This window comes from Cebus imitator, unplaced genomic scaffold (genome assembly GCF_001604975.1).
Source record: "Cebus imitator isolate Cc_AM_T3 unplaced genomic scaffold, Cebus_imitator-1.0 Scaffold196, whole genome shotgun sequence".
NCBI lineage: Eukaryota > Metazoa > Chordata > Mammalia > Primates > Cebidae > Cebus > Cebus imitator.
In genome coordinates this window covers 2,375,900-2,395,184 of record NW_016107511.1, presented here as the reverse complement: position 1 = coordinate 2,395,184, position 19,285 = coordinate 2,375,900, and the positions used below count along the sequence as shown (strand labels likewise).

General features: G+C 40.7%; 1 protein-coding gene across 4 annotated transcripts in view; it reads left to right on the top strand.

Annotated features, from left to right (window-relative positions):
* The window catches only part of ERCC6L2 (ERCC excision repair 6 like 2), a 143,567-nt gene extending 124,527 nt beyond the window's left edge, over positions 1-19,040 (top strand). For 2 of the 4 annotated variants that reach the window (XM_017547197.2, XM_017547192.2), the window contains 3 exons: positions 10,628-10,809; positions 17,733-18,719; positions 18,776-19,040. In XM_017547197.2, the coding sequence (XP_017402686.1) occupies positions 10,628-10,809; positions 17,733-18,708 (1,158 nt within the window). In that variant the 3' untranslated portion in view covers positions 18,709-18,719; positions 18,776-19,040. Of the gene's footprint in view, positions 1-10,627; positions 10,810-14,893; positions 16,440-17,732; positions 18,720-18,775 lie in introns of those variants that run through there. The other 2 variants (XM_017547201.2, XM_017547200.2) reach the window with 2 other exon arrangements.
* The last annotated feature ends 245 nt before the right edge of the window (positions 19,041-19,285 follow it).

Sequence of the window (19,285 nt, the reverse complement as noted above, 5' to 3'; positions counted from 1 at the left end):
GGTATAAAGGGGTTCTAAGACCAAAAAGCTTCAGAACTGCTGTCTTAGACCCATATGAAAAGAGTTGCCTGATCATTAAATTCACTTCTAGCAGGACAGGATTCCATTTGGCCTTTCTCTGTGTGATAATGTTACTTCCTCTCATGTATAACCAAAGAAAGCATATCAGAACAGAAGAGAGTAAAGATGATGTGATTATAGGGATTCACTCTAATTTACTAAAAAAGCTAAATCTCTCACATACTGTATTTTAATACTTTATTTTTATAATAAATAATTACATCATATCTCACAACTAGTTGTAATGTCTCAGGGTCATTTGTGGCACGTGCTTGAAACATTCTTCCTCAGACACTGGAGAGCCATTTGGTGGCCTTCTAATCAAATCAGCCTAAGTGACCCAGCTGGAGGCCAGGGTAGAGGAATATGAGGGCCCTAAACTAGCCACTGAAAAACACAGGCAACAGTGGGTTCCTGCCAGGAAAGGCTTTCTTGGATTAATTTTTTTTCACCAGCACCATTCTTCTGTGATCTTTGTTTCCAGTGATACAACAGACCTCATTTCATATGAGGTCTTGAGGTAGTCTTTATAGAAAATATAGTAATACAAATAAAACTTAGTACATACAGAGATTTGAAATTAAGGCTACAAGATGTGATGGACCTATCCATTACTGCTTACTGGAGATCCTATACAGACTAGCAGAATTGTGAATTTTAAATATGAAAGAGACTGGTAGGTGTCCCAGATCCAAATCTCCTATCTCTTAGATCCCAGTCTCCAAATCTTTCATTATCCCCAAGATGATCTTCAGACAGGCAAAGAATCGCCGCAAATTGAAAGGGTAAGTGGCCAAGTAAGGCCTGGACCCCAGGGCTGTGATGCTGAGTCCATTGTTCAGGCTATCTGGAAAGGCCTCTATCTTGCTCTAGCCTTTGTCTGTAGAAGGAATTATAGACAATTCCCTTTGTCTGTAAAGGGAATTTACTCCCAGGCTGCACTCCCATGGAGGACTTAGGGTATTAGCGAAATTTTCCATTGCACATTTGCAGGTTTTGGTAAAGGTAATTGCGATGGTCTTGCTCGGCCCTTTCCCACAGAGCCATCAGGTCAGCAGACCCCAAGGAGATAGAGTTCATGTGTTTCTGTCTGTAGCACATGTGCCCTTTAGCACATGGCATTCACCTGCTCCCCTAATGCTGCCACTTTGCATCATTTTAGATAGATAGGTTTCTTGGACAATGAGTCACTCCTGTAAGTGATGCTGAGTTTCTACAAGCAGCTTCTATCTGATACGGGTTTATTTGAAGAGATAATTCCATTATCATTCTTAAAAAAATAGGCCCTGGACAGCCAATATAAAGTTGTCCTTGTGGCACACTCAGAAAGCAAAGCATTATTGATAAAAGAGTTTAGCTGGGTTTTATAATAAGTATTACCCCTTCCAGGAAGAAAGCAGACCCATGGTTAAAAATTTTCATCTCCCTCTCTCCCCAGAAAATGTTTTCAATTTGAATCTAAATGCTTGGGTTTTTTTTGTTTTTTTGTTTTTTGTTTTTTTCAGATTTGAACATCATTTTTAAACATAGGCAGAAGATTTGACTCTCTCATATATTTGTGGTGGGTCCTCTGACCAGATGGCTTTTCTGCAGATAGTGAGTTAAGAACAGTTCAGGGATAGCTCATAGTTGCCTTAGGTTCTTGTTGAGTATTGGAAAACTGCATTTACAATAACATTTTCTATCTCCAGGCACAAACCTTGAATGATTTTGAGGATTTTCATACCTAAGCAAAATTCCCCCAATTGTTTGTTGTCTTGTCTGCTTTATGGCAGAGTTGGCATGATCCGGTGGATGTGAGGGCTTGTGGCCATGCGGTGTACCCATGTTTGATGACCTTAGAGTGTCTTGTGAAGCTCTGTGCTATTCTTAGGAACAGGATGTACACCAAAGAGCTATCCTGGGATGGGCAGATCCTTTTTGACCTCAGAATCAGAACTTTAAATTAAGCCTTCTGCTCTAGCTTCTCAGTGGCTCAGAGCCATCAGGACCTTCCAGTGGCTTTGAAAATCTCCTTCCTGTTTCCAGTTTTCTCACTGACTCACCAGGCCTAATCATCTGGTTATGGAAGAGTTGGTATAGCTCTTCAGCATGCACTGCTCTTTGTTCTGTGTGCTCCGTGAGGTATATTCTGGAGAAGCCAGCCCAGCAGATAGATCCATTCCACACTTGCTTAACAAAAGATTTCACTACTTCCTCATAGCCTCCTGTGGACAGGGTACCTGTCCTGTCAGGCTGTCCTGCTTCCTTGTGCACCATCCTCCCACGCTTTCTCTGCAACTTGGGGTGTGCAGATGAACAGGGGAGAAGGAATCAGATTATCTGCACTAGCTATAGCTCCAGGAATTCGCCCAAAGAGATTTAGAAAGATGCAGAGATTACTGTTAATATTTCTCCTGCCGAAATGGGAGCTAGAGGCTGTTCTTGATTACATTTGAAACTCGCTCTCCTGGATTGTAATTTTTTTTGCCTCATTTGTTACGAGTGTGTGAGTATGGGAATGATTTCCACCTATCAACTTTTCTCACCTCTTTGCTCTTCCTACCTAGGTGCCCTCTACTGTTCTTCAGTAACTTACCTCCAAAATTATTTTTTACTTCAAGAATATTAATAGAGGGTTCCTTTTTTCTTAAGCATTCTCTCAACAATTCGAATGCAGCCTCCTACTGTATAGATTCCATATGTAGCTGAGTAAATAGAAAAAATGCTAATTTAATCATGTGCCTGTGAGGTAGGGAGGAATCTTCCTTATGTTTTTAAGTATACTAACATCAGAGATTGCTGTCTGCAAAGTTGTTAAGAGTTGATTTTGTTTTTACTTACTCTTTCATATCAAAAATCTGTAACTTTTTTCAGTTGAGCCTTTGAATAAATATCATTTCAATGAAAATAATGCATCTTGGTTTAGATCTAATGCCTTGAAATACACAGAATACACTTTTGTATCAAAAGAAAAAGAGTATTATCCAAGTTCTTTTGAATGTTTCATACTATCAGTCCAAATAAAGATAAGGAACTTCTCTGCTATTACCCAATATAAACCTAAAACTTTAAGAAGTAAGTTATAGAGAATTATGGATAGTTAGTAGATCTAGGATGAACTCATTCTGGCTACTCTGGAAGAAATTTTTCCCTACAAAAGTGCTTTTTTTAATTATAACCCTAACACACAGGCTGTCCTCATTTTAGTGTACTTCGTTTTATTACACTTTGTAGATAATGCCTTTTTTACAAATTGAAGTTTTGTGGCAGCCCTGCTTCACACAAGGCATCATTTTTCCAAAAGCACATGCTCACTTCATGTCTGAGTCGCAGTTTAGTAAGTCTCACAGTATTTTGAAGTTTTTCATTGTTGTGGTGATCCACAGATCACATGCATGATCTTTGACATTCCTGTTGTAATCGTGTTGGGCACAGTTGCACCCATACAAGATGGCAAACTTAATAAATGTGTGTGTTCCGACTGTTCCACCAACCAGCCATTTCCCCTCTCTCCCTCTCCTTAGACCTCCCCATTCCCTGAAATGCAACAGTATTGAAGTTAGGCCAGTTAATAATCCTACAGTGACCTTTAATTGTTCAAGTTGAAGGGTCTCACGTCAATGATGAAGCTGCATTAGAAAGGCATGTCAAAAGTCAAAATAGGCCGAAAGCCTAACAGTTAGCCAAGTTGTGAAGGGAAAGGAATCTTCTTGAAGGAAATGAGAAGTGTTACTTAGTGACCACACAAACAATAAAAAAGTGAAATACCTTGATTCCTGACATGGAGAAAGTTGTAGTGTCTGGATCAAAGATCCAACCAGCCATAATATTCCCTTAGGCCACAGCCTAATGCAGAGCGAGGCCTGTGAAACCTGAGAGAGGTGAGTACGCTCTAGAAGAAAAACGCTATCAGAGGCTAGTTCATGACATTTAAGCAAAGAAGCTGTCTCCATGGCATAAAAGTGCAAAGGTGAAGCAACAGCAAGTGCTGACGGAGAACCTGCAGCAAGTTATACAGAAGATCTAGTTAAGATCACTGGTAACAGTGGCTACACTAAACAATAGATTTTCAATGTAGACGAAGCAGCCTTCTGTTGGAATATATCATCTAGGACTTTCATAGCTAGAGAGGAGAAGTTAATGCCTGGCTTCAGAGGACAGGCTGACTCTCTTGTTAGGGACTAGTGCAGCTGGGGACTTTAAGTAGAAGCCAGTGATAATTTACCATTTGGGAAATCCTAGGGCCCTTGAGGATTATGGCATATCTATTCCACCTGTCCTCTAGAAATGGCCCAACAAAGCCTGGATGACAGCCCATCCGTTTACAGCATGGTTTACTGAATATTTCATGCCCACTATTGAGACCTGCTACTCAGAAAAGAAGATTCCTTTTATAATATTGCTGTTTATTGACAGTGCTTCTAGTCACCCGAGAGATAGATGGAGATGTACAAGGAAATGAATGTTGTTTTCAAGCCTATGAACACAGCATTTATTCTGCAACCCATGGATCAAGGAGAAATTTTGGCTTTCAAGTCTTATGTAAGAAATATAAAGCCTGGCCTGGTGGCACATGCTTGTAGTTCTAGCTACTCAGTAGGCTGACCGGGGAGAATCACTTGAAATCAGGAGTTCAAGGCCAACCTGATCCACTTGGTGAGACCCCATCTCTATAAATTAAATTTGAAAGGAAAGAAAAGAAGTTTCATAAGACTATAATTGGAATAAATAATGATTTCTCTGATGGACCTGGGCAAAGTCCGTTGTTAACCTTCTGGAAACGGGTCACCATTTTAGAAGCCATTTAAAATATCTTTGATTCATGGGAGCATGTCAAAATATGTACATTAACAGAAGTTTGGAAGAAGTTGATTCTAGCCCTCATGCATGACTTCAAGAGATTGAAGACTTTAGTAGGGGAACCAACTGCAGATGTAGAAATAGCAAGAGAACTAGAATTAGAAACGAAGTCTGCAGATGTGACTGAACTACTGCAGTCTCATGATCAAACTTGAACAGGTAAGGGACTGCTTTTCATGGATGAGCAAAGAAAGTGGTTTCTAAGATTGACTCTATCCTAGTGAAAGTGCAGTGAACATCGTTGAAATAGCAACAAAGAATTTAGAATGTTACATAAACTTAGTTGATAAAGCAGTGGCATAATTTATTGCACACCTAATAGACTACAGTGTAGTGTAGGCGTAACTTTTATATATACTAAGAAAAATTCTTGGTGGTGGTCCAGAGCCGATTCTGCAGTATATCAGAGGTATGCCAGTGTTATCTTTTAAATTCCTAATCCATATCACTTTACTGAATTTTTCATTACTTGCATCTTCATTACTGTTGCCACTTCGTGTTGCCATAGTGCCATGACTTCACAGCTTTGTTCAGTAGTGAACGAGCTTCAGCTCAATTCACATTATCTAGAATATTTTCATCTTAGCCTTGTACTTTGTTTTATAATAAGTTATAATTGCCACTGCAATAGCAACTGCACTGCAGCATTATTTATCTTGTATCAGCTTTTGTGAAGGATTGACTACTATTTTAGTGAAACCAACTTTTCTAACAAGAGCACCAAACTCTTTATAAAGTAGATACTGTTTTTCAAAAAACAAGATTATTTGAAAACTATACCAATGGTGCTGCTGCTTAAAACAGCGGTTTTTCAATTCTTTCTGGCCACATACACCTTTAAGAATATGATTAAAGTCATGGGCTCTTTTTTTTGAAAAATGTGTTCCTGCTCAAATATGTATACCCTTGCAAATACAGCCTCAGGGGATTCATAGATATATATCCCTTTCTGAAGTCCCTGAAACCCATCTACAAAACCTTTGGAGGGTCAGTGGACCCAGGATAAGACCCCCACTCTCCCTGCCAGTGGAAAACAATTAATGCTCCCCTCAGAGATGTCTATGAACTCATTTCTGAAACCTGTGAATACACTACCTTACCCAGCAAAAAGGAAAAGGAATTAAAGTTGTAGATGCAGTTAAGGTTGAATCAGCTGACCTTGAGATGGGTCAACTGGATGTATACAGTTAGGGATGTTTATTAACTCACTTTGACCCTGCATTATCTGTATGGGCCCAGTCTAATCACATTAGTTATTAAAAGCAGAGCACCTTTCCTGGCTGTGGTGAGAGGGTGATGTGACTATGAAGAAGGGAGAGAGAAGAAGGGTTGCTAGATTTTGAAGGGGACCACGAGGCAAGGATTGTGAGCAGCCTCAAGGAGGTGGAAAAGCAAGGAAATTCATTATCCCAGAGCCTCCACAAAAGGATGCAGCCCTGCCAGCATCTTGACTTTACCTTTGTGAGACCCATGTTAGGCTTCTGACCTTCAGACGTATAAGATAATGAATTTATATTGTTTTAAGCTACTAATTTTGTGATACTCTGTTAAGGGAGCAATTGGAAACTAATCCAGGACACTGCCCCCAACCCATACATAGTTTGTACGTTTAACCTTTAGGGGTTTCATTCAGAATAAGCCTAAGTGGCACATTGATTCCTAAAATCTATTTTTTAATATAACTAGGCTAAATACAAAATCTAGACAGCCTTGTTTCAGTAAAATGTTAAAGTCCCCTGCTAAAATGGAAATACGAAACTAGATAGATTTTTAAAAATAAAAGATAGCTATTTAACCCATGTTAAATAAGAATGATTTTCCCTTTATTATTGCCTAAAAGAACCAGATGTTAAAATGTGGAATGTTTGGCAAAAATTAAAGATCCTCATGTCTGATAGCGATGGTTGCAAAAGCTGAATTTTCCTAAAGAAGTTATAAAACCCATTTAAGAAAAATGTTATCTGTATAAATGTGAGCTTTGTAATTCTACCAGGGTCATAAAGACCCAGAGTAAACATATAAATAATTGAAAGTTGCCATCGCTTGGCATGATTTCTCTGTGGCTTCAGAAATTGCAATATATGAGGATGGAGTTTTCTTGGTTGGCCCAGTGTCTTCTCTTTCTTCTTACTCCCTTACCTTCATGTAAAGCAATACCATCTCTTCCTATAGCAATGAATGATTATTTCTTAGGGTATAATCTAGGATGATGAGTCTTTTTATTAGGAACTTTTAGTGTTCATTTTGTTTTGTGATAGAAAATAAATGGATCAAATCTCTTTCAAACTTTAACTATCAACATTTTTCGTTTTATTCATGTTTTAAGATACAATTTTTAAAAATTTTTTTTAAGGACAGTACTTTTAACCTTACTGATATAAAGCCCTAGTTTAACCTGACCACCTGGCCAGGTGTTTGTGTTTGTCCATCTGAACCACGGTAGCTTTTGAAGATGTCAATTTTCCTTAGAAATGGTTTGCTACCAAAGAACATGCAGTTGTTTTTGTCAGTTTCAATAAAATGAACTGGAATATAAGTTACAGAGGTAAATGTCTTATACGAAAAAGAAAAAAGATACATGTATCATATTTTTTAAAATGGCTTGTCACTCACTTTTAAATCCCTTAATGGTAGGGGAATCTTTGTATATTTATATAATCTTTGAATATTTATATAATATTTTTGTATCTCAAATGCATAGCATGGTGGCAGGAACCTAATAGGTGCTTAGTAAATATTTGTTGAATTAAAAGCCATTCCTTGCCCACATTCATTGAATGTATCACCACTTCAATTCCACTCAACTTCTTTAAAAAAAAAAAAGACCAGGTACAGTGGCTCAGTCCATAATTTCAACACTTTTGGAGGTTGAGGCAGGATAATCACTTTTGAGCCCAGGGTCTTGCTATGTTACCTATGCCAATCTGGGTAACATAATAAGACTCCATCTCTATAAAACAATAGAAAAATTAGCTTGGCCTGTGGGCTCGTGCCTGTAGTCCCCACTACTCAGGAGTCTAAGGTGGAAGGATCACTTGAGCCCAGGAGTTTGAGACTGCAGTGAGCTATGATTGCACCATTGCACTCTAGACTGTGCAAAAGAGCAAGACCTTTTGTGTGTGTGTGTGTGTGTGTGTGTGTGTGTGTGTGTGTGTGTGTGTGAAGAATCTAATGAATTCTGGTAGTCTTTGTATGTCTGAAAATTCCTTACATGATAGTTTAACTGGGTATAGAATTCTAGGTTGACAGGTTTTTTCTTCTCTGCATGTTGAAGATACCTCATTTTCTTCTGATGGATATGATTATGATGTTAATGAGAAGCCTGATGTTAGTTTGGCTTTTTTTCTTCTTCTTCTTCTTTCCTGAGACAGGATCTGGCTCTGTCACCCAGGGTAGACTGCAGTGACACGCTTTTGGCTCCCTGCAACTTCCACTTCCTGGGCTCAAGCCATCCTCCCACCTCAGCCTCTGGAGTAGCTGGGACTACAGGGCCACACCACCACACCAAGCTAGTTTTTGAATTTTTTTTTTAGAGGAAAGGTTTTGCCACATTGCCCAGCTGATCTTGAACTCCTGGACTGAAAGCAATCTGCCTGCCTCAGCCTCCCAAAGTGCTGGAATTACAGGTGTGAGCTGCTATGCCTGGCCTAGCTTGGCATTTCTTTGTAGGATGTCTTATCCTCTTTCTCTGGTAATTTTTAAGGTATGACCTTTATCTGTGATATAACAAAATACAGATTTATTTTTATTTTTCCTACTAGGAATTTTTTTCTTTTTCAGTTTGAGGTTTCCTTTCTTTTATAGGTCTCTGCTATCATCTCTTTGGCATTATCTCTTCCATTTTCTCCATTTTCTCCTTTTAGCATTTTAGAAACTTCGGTGTGTCTTCTGTCTCTTAACTTTACTAATTTTTTTAATCTCTGCACTTCATTCTGAGTAATTTTTTCTTGCAATTTATCAACTGTAGTGAGCTGTGATCATGCCACAGCACTCCAGCTTGAGTGACAGAACAAGACTCTGTCATTCATTTATTCATTCATTCAGAAATAAATACCTCTCTCAGATTGCTTTATTATAGATAATTCCTCAGATTTCATTTCTTATACTTGTTACATGTGCTCACTTTCATGATGGTAGGTTTTATATGTTATTTATAATTTTTAACCGAACTCCTCCTGTTTTCATTGGAATCAAAAGCATTCTCTGGATTATGGTAGTCTTCCTATGGTGTATTTTTTATTCAGCCCCCTATTGAGATCTATGGTTTTCACTAGTTCTGGACACATTTCTTATGTTGATTTTCAGCTTAGAGTTTCCATACTATCAAATGGTACAAAATCAGATTCCACACATGGCACCAGCTGGGCATTCCTATTTGTCACCAGTGATTCTATCTAGAATAAGAAAGTGGCCTGCTTTTAGCCTGTGTTGTCCCAGGTTTGGCTTTCCTGGCTATAATTTGCATATCAGACTCCTTCTCATTCCTGTTGTGTTTCATGTTTCTTTGTTGTTTAGTGCAGGGAGTTAAACCATTTCCATCTCCCCTCTACACATGGGTGCTGTAGACTGTAACTTAAGGCCCACCCCTAGGGCTGCTGAGCTTCAGCTCCCACTCACCACTGTGGGACTTCCTCATTTGAGGAACCTAGACATTCTGTTTTCTTACTTTTGAGCTCCAATGTAATTTTGTTGTTGTTATTGTTAAATTGTATCCACTATTTCTCTTTTTGGAATAGAATGAGGACTTTCTACGTATTTATACCATACCGTCTTGTCAAGAAAACTGGGAATATTTTTTTTTCTTGGCTCACTGTCAGTAAAATATATGTTAGGCAGGCAATCCATAGTATCTGTAAAAGGAGTGTGATTCCATCCATAATTTAACCAACTGTAGTTAGCATCTCAAAATCACTAAATATTCTAACAACCCAGTAGAGGTTGAAATGTACGATTTATGGTTTCTTACTTATTATTTACATTTATCTATTATATGAAATCAGATGACTGAAAGACTGCTTATTAATTTTGCAATTACTAAATTAGAACATTTTGCTAATTACTAAACTAGAAAATTTTCTTGCTCTCACAAACAAGCCTGTGTGAGCAGCCTAGGAACAGAGCACAGAGAGAGGAGAAGCCCCAGGACACATGTTTACGCTACAGGTATAGATTGACTTACGACCTATGCAACTTACGACCATTCGACTTTACAACCACAATCGCTAGCCATGACTGCTCTGCGTCTGGCAGCGCAAACGTTGCCCAGCTGGGCGTACAACAGTGCGGACCAGCTTCCAGCAGCACTACCATCCCCGCATGCATATAGCCTACTCAACTTACGACCAAATCGTGTTATGACCGGTCTGTCGGAACCAATCGTGGTCGTAAGTCGAGCACTAGCTGTATTGTGTATATAATCATTAATGTTTATCCTTTGGTATAGTAGATATCAACATATGTATCAGTATGCCCACAGTCTTGACAATGAAAATATCATATTATTGCCATTACTTTTATAGCTTAAAGAAAGGTTAAAAAAAAAAATAACTTTTGCCTGTGTCATCTTTTTAAAGATCTAGGTTAACATCTTCTGACAGTGATTTCAGTTAGAGAATATGATTTACTTCATTATAAAGAGTACTGGGAAAAAGTAAGACATTCTAATTATTTGACCATCCATAACCATCTTTTCAGACATAGCTTTTGGTTCCTTTCTTTTTTTCAGACATATAAAGAAAAAGCAGATGCAGATACATTGCCACACACAAAGAAAGGCCAGCAACCGAGCGAAGGCAGCATTTCACTTCCTCTTTATATTTCACACCCTGTAAGCCAGAAGAAGAAAAAAGTCTACCGTACAGACCAGACCACCTTCATAATTGGAGAAACACCAAAAGGAATCCGCAGGTATATTGTCTCTGACAATGCTAGACTTAAAGAATAATTCTTGAAAGAAATGTAGCTCCTTAGTAAAATATACAAATATTTGAGTTATAACCATACCCGAGATCGGAATATTTCAGAAAAATCTAAATTTCAAAAACAAATTGCAAATGTTTTAGATGTTGTTAGAAGGCCAATCCCTGAATTGATTACCAAAAAAAGGGAAATCATGTTATACAAAGAAATGAAATACTTAAGTGCATTTTATTCATTCTGTCATTGAATATTTTTTGAGCACCTAATATATGCTTAGGCATTGTGTTGAGTCTTGACGATATTGTGTAAAAATGACACAGAGCCTCCAGTACAGAGGAATAGGGTTGGCGTCAAACCATAAAATTTTAAAAAGTAAACCTACAAATAATTACAAAATGGCGTGTTAAAAGAAAAAAATGGACAAGCCGCCCTGAAAGAGAGTAATGGGATGGGGAGGGGATGTGGAACCACCTTTCTTTTGGGAAGTCAGAGAAGACTCCCTACACAGGTAGCATTTAAGTTAAGAGCTGAAGGACAACCGTGCAAAGAACCAGAGTAGGAGCATCCCCAAGGAGGGGGGAGGTTTGGTGTGGTCAAGGAGCTGAGAGGAGGATGGTGGCCTTAGTACAGAAATAAACCAACCAGAAAGCAGCACGAGATGGAGGGTAGAGACGCAGATGGCGCTGGGGCTTGTCAACCCTTGGAGGCTACGGAAAGAGTTCGGATTTTGATCAAAGGCAGTGGAAAACTGTTGAATAATGGCACTATCTATGTATCCTTTTAAAAGATGGTTCCACCTTCCCTGTGGAAGAGGGCAGAATGGATAAGGGGAGACGAGAAGGAACTTGGTGAGGGGGTTTGCACCAGAGTGGTTGCCTTGAGGATAGAGTCAAGTGGATGAATTCAGTTTGGTGATGGACTGGTTTGGGAAAGAGAGAGATCAAGATTACTTCTTTCGGTGTTGAGCAGCAGAGTGGAGGTACTGAATGAGGAAAACCCAAGAGAAGCAAGTTCAGAGAGGAAAAATATCAAGAGTTCCTTTCTGCTTATATTAAATGTGGCATTCTTTGGAAAGGTCAAATAGGCAATGTATGTATGTGCTTCTCTGGATTTGGGGATTAAAGGTTTAAATTTGGGAGTCATCAGCATAGAGTTTATAAATGGTCTTCAGAACCGTGAGACTGTGTGAGCAACCTAGGAACAGAACACAGAGAGGAGGAGAGAAGCCCCAGGACAGACTGGAGGCAGCGTAAGAGGCAGCGTTGGGTTCTGAAGTCCAGTAGTAAGAGGGTTTTAAAAGGAGGGGTTCTTAACTTTATCAAATGCTGCAGAGAACCAGAAGCAGGTGAGTGGGAAACTGCCCACTGGAGGTGGCAGCAGAGTGCTCAGCAGGTACCTTGGCAGGAGCAACCTGGGAAGCGGTTAGCAGGTTCTGCAGGACGCAGCCGGCGCTGTAAGTTTGGATGGAAGCAGTGGACAGACCCCGACAGGGAGTGGCCGGCGCTGTAAGTTTGGATGTAAAAAGTGGCAGTAGCTGGAGGGCATTGTGGGGTCTTACAATTGAGGAGATAACAGAACCTGCTGTGTGTTGAGGGAGAACACTAATAATAGGAAAAAAAGAGATCATGCCAGAGCGTGCAGACAGAAAGAGGGAAGGCCTGGAAGCAGTGGAGGGCGGTGCCCAGACCATAGGCACGGCCTGGCATTTGAGAAGCATTGAAACAAGAGGGACAAACACAGGCACAGATGTGATGTTGTCTTAGTGAATTGAGAACTGAAGCCATCAGTTCAGAGGGAGAAAGATTTAGGGCGAGAGAAGTTAGAAAACAAATTGTTTATAAAGTAGGAAAACAGGCTTAATGGGACTAGAATTTCTGGGTGGCATTACGTTCCCATTTGAGAATAATTTCAGGAAAATCATCTGTCCAGTATTCACATTTTATTCAGCAAGCTCCAGTTGCTCTGTTGCCAACACAGGTAGAGAAATGGCAGGGTCTGGCCAGGGTTTAGAATGGTGGGAGAGAGAAGCAAGGAAGCTGAAGAATGTAAAGGAGTGATTATAAAGTGAAGTTAGACCTAAGGAGAACAAGGGAGGCCGGTGGATAGTGCAAAAGCACAAGAGTCAGTGGATTTGAGGATTTGAGGTCACCAACGTATCCCGGCATTGCTGCTGTGGGTGGTCAGGAAGCAGCTGAGCTGGAGCCTGAGATGACTAAGTCAGGGGCATAGCGGTTGAGCTATTGATGGTAATGACAATGGCAGTTTATAAACTTGGGAGGAGGGGCCAACATGGAGTTGGGATGAGTTTGGAGGTGAGCTAAACAGAGTGGTGGGCCAGGTATTAGGTGGGACATCCACATGGATGTTGATGTTATCAAGAATGATGGCAGGAGATGGGGTGGGAAACAAGATTAATCCAGGATCTTGAGAGTTTAGCTGCTAGCAGGAAGCAACGAAGGGCGCACTTAAGATTGAGGAAAGAACAGTTTAGCTGGATGGCGTAAACGTTAAAGAGGGGAAGGAGTTTTCCGAGTAGAGAATGGTCTGGAAGCAGCAGTGTCTAGAAGCACTAACTCTGAGGTTGGAGAGCTGTGAGATGGAACAGCCTTGCCTTGCAAGGGCTGCAGGGGAAGAGGCAGTATCATCAGCGCAGGACCGTTCAGCATAGAAGCAGAAGACTTGGAGGACTGTTGGTTCCAGGGGCACTGAGGGAAGCCTTGGTAGGGTGGAGGACTGGGTTAGATCAAGACATGCAGTAGGAGGGGATGAGAGGCCGGTGGTAATGAATGACGGAGGTTAACGGATGGGAGGCATGGTCAGACTGGTCCTGCTGACTTCCGGGGGCAGTGGGAAATGTCTGTGGCTCTGTGGGTTCAAAATACTGTCTGCAGGTGTTTGGCAACTCTCAGGCAGCTGGTTCCTCTGCTGCCCGGGGAAGAGCTGGTCCCCCAGCTCCCTGGGGTGCTGGCATGACCAGTTGGAGTATGGGTCTCAGCTGTCCTCCTTCATCTTCTCTGCTCATCAGTGCCTTCTTGAGAGGGTTTGGAAGCTGCCTCTTCAATATCATCATCAGGAAGTTTGGAAGGGTACTCCTTTGTTGACTTGTAGTGTCTGAAAGAAGTATCTAGCTTCCTTATCCATGCATTTGCAACCTTACAAAGATTAGGGAATTTTGCAGGTGCTAATTCTTTGTGCCTTCTGAATCAGAAGACTTCTAAGAAATGGAAAGAGTTCTTCCCCATGTTTCTCAATGAGTCATCCTTCAACACTCATGAATTTCATTATGTCACAACCTATACCAGAGACAGTGAGGCATGACTGAATCCTTCCTCAATGAAACGTCACATTGTAACATTTGAGGTCATTTCGAAAAAGGTTGTGATGAGCTTGAACTTACTTACTTTGGCACATGCAGTGACCCCAAGGTTCGAGTCGGCACCAAGTTGCAAAGAGTGATCGTGTTATCTTGATGTCAGGGCCCTTGCTAGCTACTCATGCTGTGGCTTCTTTGAAGCCACATGCCGGGTTGAGTTTGATGGAGGCTATGGTGCCCCCTGGCCTGACACCTGAGAGTAGGGCACTGAATCTTTTACTTATCTGCTGCATCAGGTTACAGGTGAGTTTGCACACAGCATGATAGATCGGCGAGAAAGCGTCCTTCACAACCTTGCACTTGATGGTAACATTACTCATGTTTTCGTAGTCAGGCATGCACCATGGTGCTATTTTGCCTTTCTCTCGAACAATCGGTCTGTCTGGCCTGATGAAGTCCTTCAGCTCCGGCACCAGATCGAACGTTGCAGTCAGCACTGTGAAAGTGACTGATACAGCACCTGCTATGGTTGGGAGTTTGCTTTTGGAATGGACACGATGCCGTACAGCATGCTGCATACGCATCTTGAGCCATGGGCAGAGCAACGACAGGCTTATCAGCTTTGTTGAGCTCTAGTGGCATGTTCAAGTGTTTCAGTCACTCTGTGTCTCATTGGCTTTGGTTACCAGTTAGGGATGTAGAATTAAAACCATCTGACCATGTACATTTTACCACCCTCTTTTCCATTAACCGTCCTAGTCAATCAGAATCAACACTGTACCCCCTTCTGCTGCAGTCACATGATCATCTGAGGCCTTCTGTCCCACCTCTCCTTCCAGAAGCTTAGGCAGACAGAAGATGAAGTGAGTTGTGTTCCACCCCGCTTCCTCCAGAGAGAGAGAGGATTTTGAATTATATCCATGATACATAACTGCTTTTAATACACTTGCTGAAAGATACTTATCTTTGGTTTCTTTTTCTCCCCTTTCCCTAAGTGGGTTATGGAATTCCACTTTACTCATCTTTCTTCACAGAGTGGCTGCCTTATGCATAACTCTGGTTGTACCCTGTAGTTTCTTCCACTCTTAGAGAAAATGCTGGAGGCCCAGAATTAGGAAAGCTAGTTGGAAGGCAAAAATAAAATGAGTGATAATTACAGCTTATCCTGTAAGTGGCAACCATGTGGCAGAGTGTACTTGCAGACCACTCAGATAAAATGAGGCTAGAGCACCTCTGTGCCCAGAGGTGACGGGTCATGGAAGAGGTCACGGTTTCAGCACAGCAGAGGTGAAGTGACTTTGGCAGCTGCTGAGACACCACAAGTCTTGGATAAATAAGACATCAGCTTATAACCTTGCCAATCACTTAATCTTTACAAGCACAAATATTTATTAGAATGTCCATGAAAATGGATTTAGAGATGATTAATACACAATAATATCTCATTACTTCATGTGAAGTGAACACTGGAACCTCTTAAGAGCATGCTTGTTACTTTCCAACAAGAATGTTGGCAGTTTCCAGGACAGAAATTTGGTGTCTTGTGTATGTGTTATTAAATATTCTGTTTATATATATGAGATGAGAGTATACATGCTGATCAAGCATGTATACTATGTGGATTGGGAGAAGTTAACAAGACAGTGGAGTGAGGACTAGAAGCCATGGGCCCATCTGAGGCCACAAAGGAAACTTGTGAGCATGCTTTATGGTCTGCCACTAACAGCAAAGGAAACACAAAATATATAACCTGGTCTACGTGTCAAAAATAAAAGTGGCATCGAAGCTTCTACTTACATACACTAAAAGTAAATTACTGTTTTATGCTAAGTGTTCTCTGTTGTCATAGGATAAAATTCAAACTTCTGAACTTGGCATACAGATGCCTATGATTTGTAGCGTCTTCCATGCAGTTTCTCCTGCGCCTCCATGAACCAGGTTATCTTGGACCCGAGGTACATGCGCCTCCTCCCCCTGGGAGACTTCCTCACTCATCATTACCTGACCCACTTGTCAGGAAGAGATGCCTTTTCTACTCACCTTGCCTACCACCAGTCACTAAGCTAGGTTCCCTTTCTATGAGTGCCAGTAGAGCCCCCATATTTACCTCCTGGTAAATTTACATTTTGGGTTTATCAGTCTATTCTAGTTTGATTTTCAGGCGTTTGTCTCCACCAGGTAAACTGTAGACTCCTCAAAGATAGGAAACAGAGTCTTATTTGCTGTTATATAGTTCATGCTGTAGTACCTAGCACATAACAGGCTTTAAACATTTGTTGAGTGAATAAATGAACGTTTTAAGGAACTATGGTATCAAATATAATTTCTAAAACTTTAGGACTTTTAATCATATGCTGCTACACTCACTATCTATGACTTTTGTTCAAAGGAGTATTTATAAACATTGAGCTGTCCTGTCTCATGACCTCAACTCATCATCAGCAAAGCAATACCCACTGTCTTAGTCTGCTTGGATTGCAGTAACACAATACTGTAGACTAGGTGGCTTAAACAAGAGAAATTTTTTCCACAGTTCTGGAGGCTGGATGGCCAACAGTAAGGAGTTACCTGATTCAGTTTCCGGTCAGAGCCCTCTTCCTGGCCTGCAAGTGGCCACCATCTCCCTGTGTCCTCACATAGCAAAGAGGAAGAGAGAGAAGAGAACAAAACTGTGTGGGTTCTCTGGCATCTCTTCTAAGGACACTAATCCTGTTGGATCAGGGCCCCCCCCTTATGACCTCATTTAACCTTAATTACCTCCTGAAGGCACAACTCCAAATATTGTTATGTTGTTGGTTAGGGGGCTTCATATGATTTGGCGGGGGGAGGGTGCAGTGTAGTCCATAGCGCCCTTATTTAGGGAAGGGAGCAGGGCTCATTGCCCGGGTCCTTAAATCTTTCTGCCTCTATCTTACCAAGGTTCTTGAAGGCCCATTTCCTCATATATGCATACAACAGCTTTTATTAGTATCTTAGGCTAAGAATACAACACACTTCTAATAGCATCTCACTTCTTAACTTAGGTGTCTGTATCAACTGGGGAAAAGTAATCTAGGCCGATCAATTTAGGACTTTCCTTTGGGCTCATCAAAAAGTCTTGTGCGATTTCTATATTGTATCTGTAGAAGAAGGGGACAAGGAGAGGGAAGGGAAAAAAAAAGTGTCTTTCTTAATTTTTCAGAATTTGCTCTTTTCATTAAGATTCTTTGACAATTTTATTTCATAAGACTTGAATACCATATAGATTTTCAAGTACAGATTCTATAAATCATGATCCTCGTGTCAGTCATAAATTGTATCACTGGAGGAGTAGCATGCTGGGCCTCCACAATTCCCAGGAAATACCTAATGTAATAGCATAAACCAAAATAACTAAAAAGCTGGTGATTTCATGAGCTAATTACTTTTCTCAGTAGCATAAGGGAAGAGGCCTCATTCTACTTGGATAAAATGCATTTTCATTGTGGAATTCAGCAGACGTATGCTAAAGGAACAAGATTACCTTCCTTGTCCCCTACATTTCCTGTTACTGGTGATGAGTTCTTTCAACATAAAATGTAATGAAAATAACTACTAGTTTTGTTCATTTAATCTTTAGAAAACAATTTGAAGAAATGGCCTCTCACTTTAACTCGTCTTCTGTAAATGAATTTGCTAAACGTATAACCAGTGCCACATCAGAAGAACGACAGAAAATGCTAAGGGACTTTTATGCTTCCCAGTATCCGGAGGTAAAAGAATTTTTTGTGGATTCTGCATCAGAATTCAACAATTCTGCCTTTGAGAAAGGAGAGCGCATCAGAAAGAAATCTGAAAAAAGAAAACCAGTTATAAAAACAAGGCTGTCAGATTCTGAAACCTTGTCGTTTAAAGATTCGACCAACAAAACTTCTCAAATTGGCTGTCCAAAAACATATAAGGGAAAGTCAGTTAAGCTTCAAAATCGTAGTTCTTGTAGAGAAGAGGTATTTTCTAGTGATGCGGAAACTAAGAAATCACCTGTTGGTTCTACTCAAGAGATTGACAGTGGAAAAAGCAGCCAAGCATCTGAAGGTACTGTGACATCCCATTCTCTGAACAGTGAGTCTGAAGCACGTGAGAGAAGGTTTCAAAATACCGTGAAAGACCAACGGGACCTCACAAGAACGGGTGTTTCAAGAAAAGAACCCCTTCGCAAATTGGAAAACAAAAAGATAGAAAATCCTGTGCTGGAAAAGACTTCTGTGATGAGCTTACTTGGTGATACCTCTATTCTTGATGACCTTTTTAAAAGTCATGGGAACAGTCCCACACAACCGCCAAAGAAAGTTCTTTCAGGGCCCACGGAAAAAGCACAACAGAGACCAAAAGATTTCTGGGACATCTTGAATGAGCAGAATGATGAGAGTCTTAGTAAACTCACAGACCTGGCGGTAATAGAGACTCTGTGTGAAAAAGCACCTCTAGCAGCACCCTCCAAAAGGAGAGAAGAGCCAGCAGCTTCTCTTTGGAAATCAAATGAGAAATTTTTATGGAAGAAGTTTAACTCAAGTGATGCAGATGAAAACACAACCAATACACAGAGTACCATATAAGGATATAGATGAATTACGGTACCAGTGAATTGCTGCTGTCACTGTCTACGGCACTGTATTCCACACTAATTATCTTGAACACAGTTATTGACGTAGATTTTTATGAAATTCTTGCTTTAGGATTTTTTAAAGTCTAAAGTATTATCATGGATTTGTTTTTCTTGACATTTGATTTGGTCTTTCAAGAATATAATTGTATTTATAGTATAAACCTCTGTTATGAAATGGAAAAGATTCTATGTTTGTTAGTAAGAGACCTGGGACATCTTTCTTCTTGTATTACATAATGATGTGACACTTGCCCTGGTGAGCATTGTTTCGCAGTATGAAAGATGAAGGGTCTGCCGGGCGCGGTGGCTCAAGCCTGTAATTACCCAGCACTTTGGGAGGCCAAGGCGGGTGGATCACGAGGTCAAGAGATCGAGACCATCCTGGTCAACATGGTGAAACCCCGTCTCTACTAAAAATACAAAAAATCAGCTGGGCGTGGTGGCGCATGCCTGTAATCCCAGCTACTCAGGAAGCTGAGGCAGGAGAATTGCCTGAACCCAGGAGGTGGAGGTTGCGGTGAGCCGAG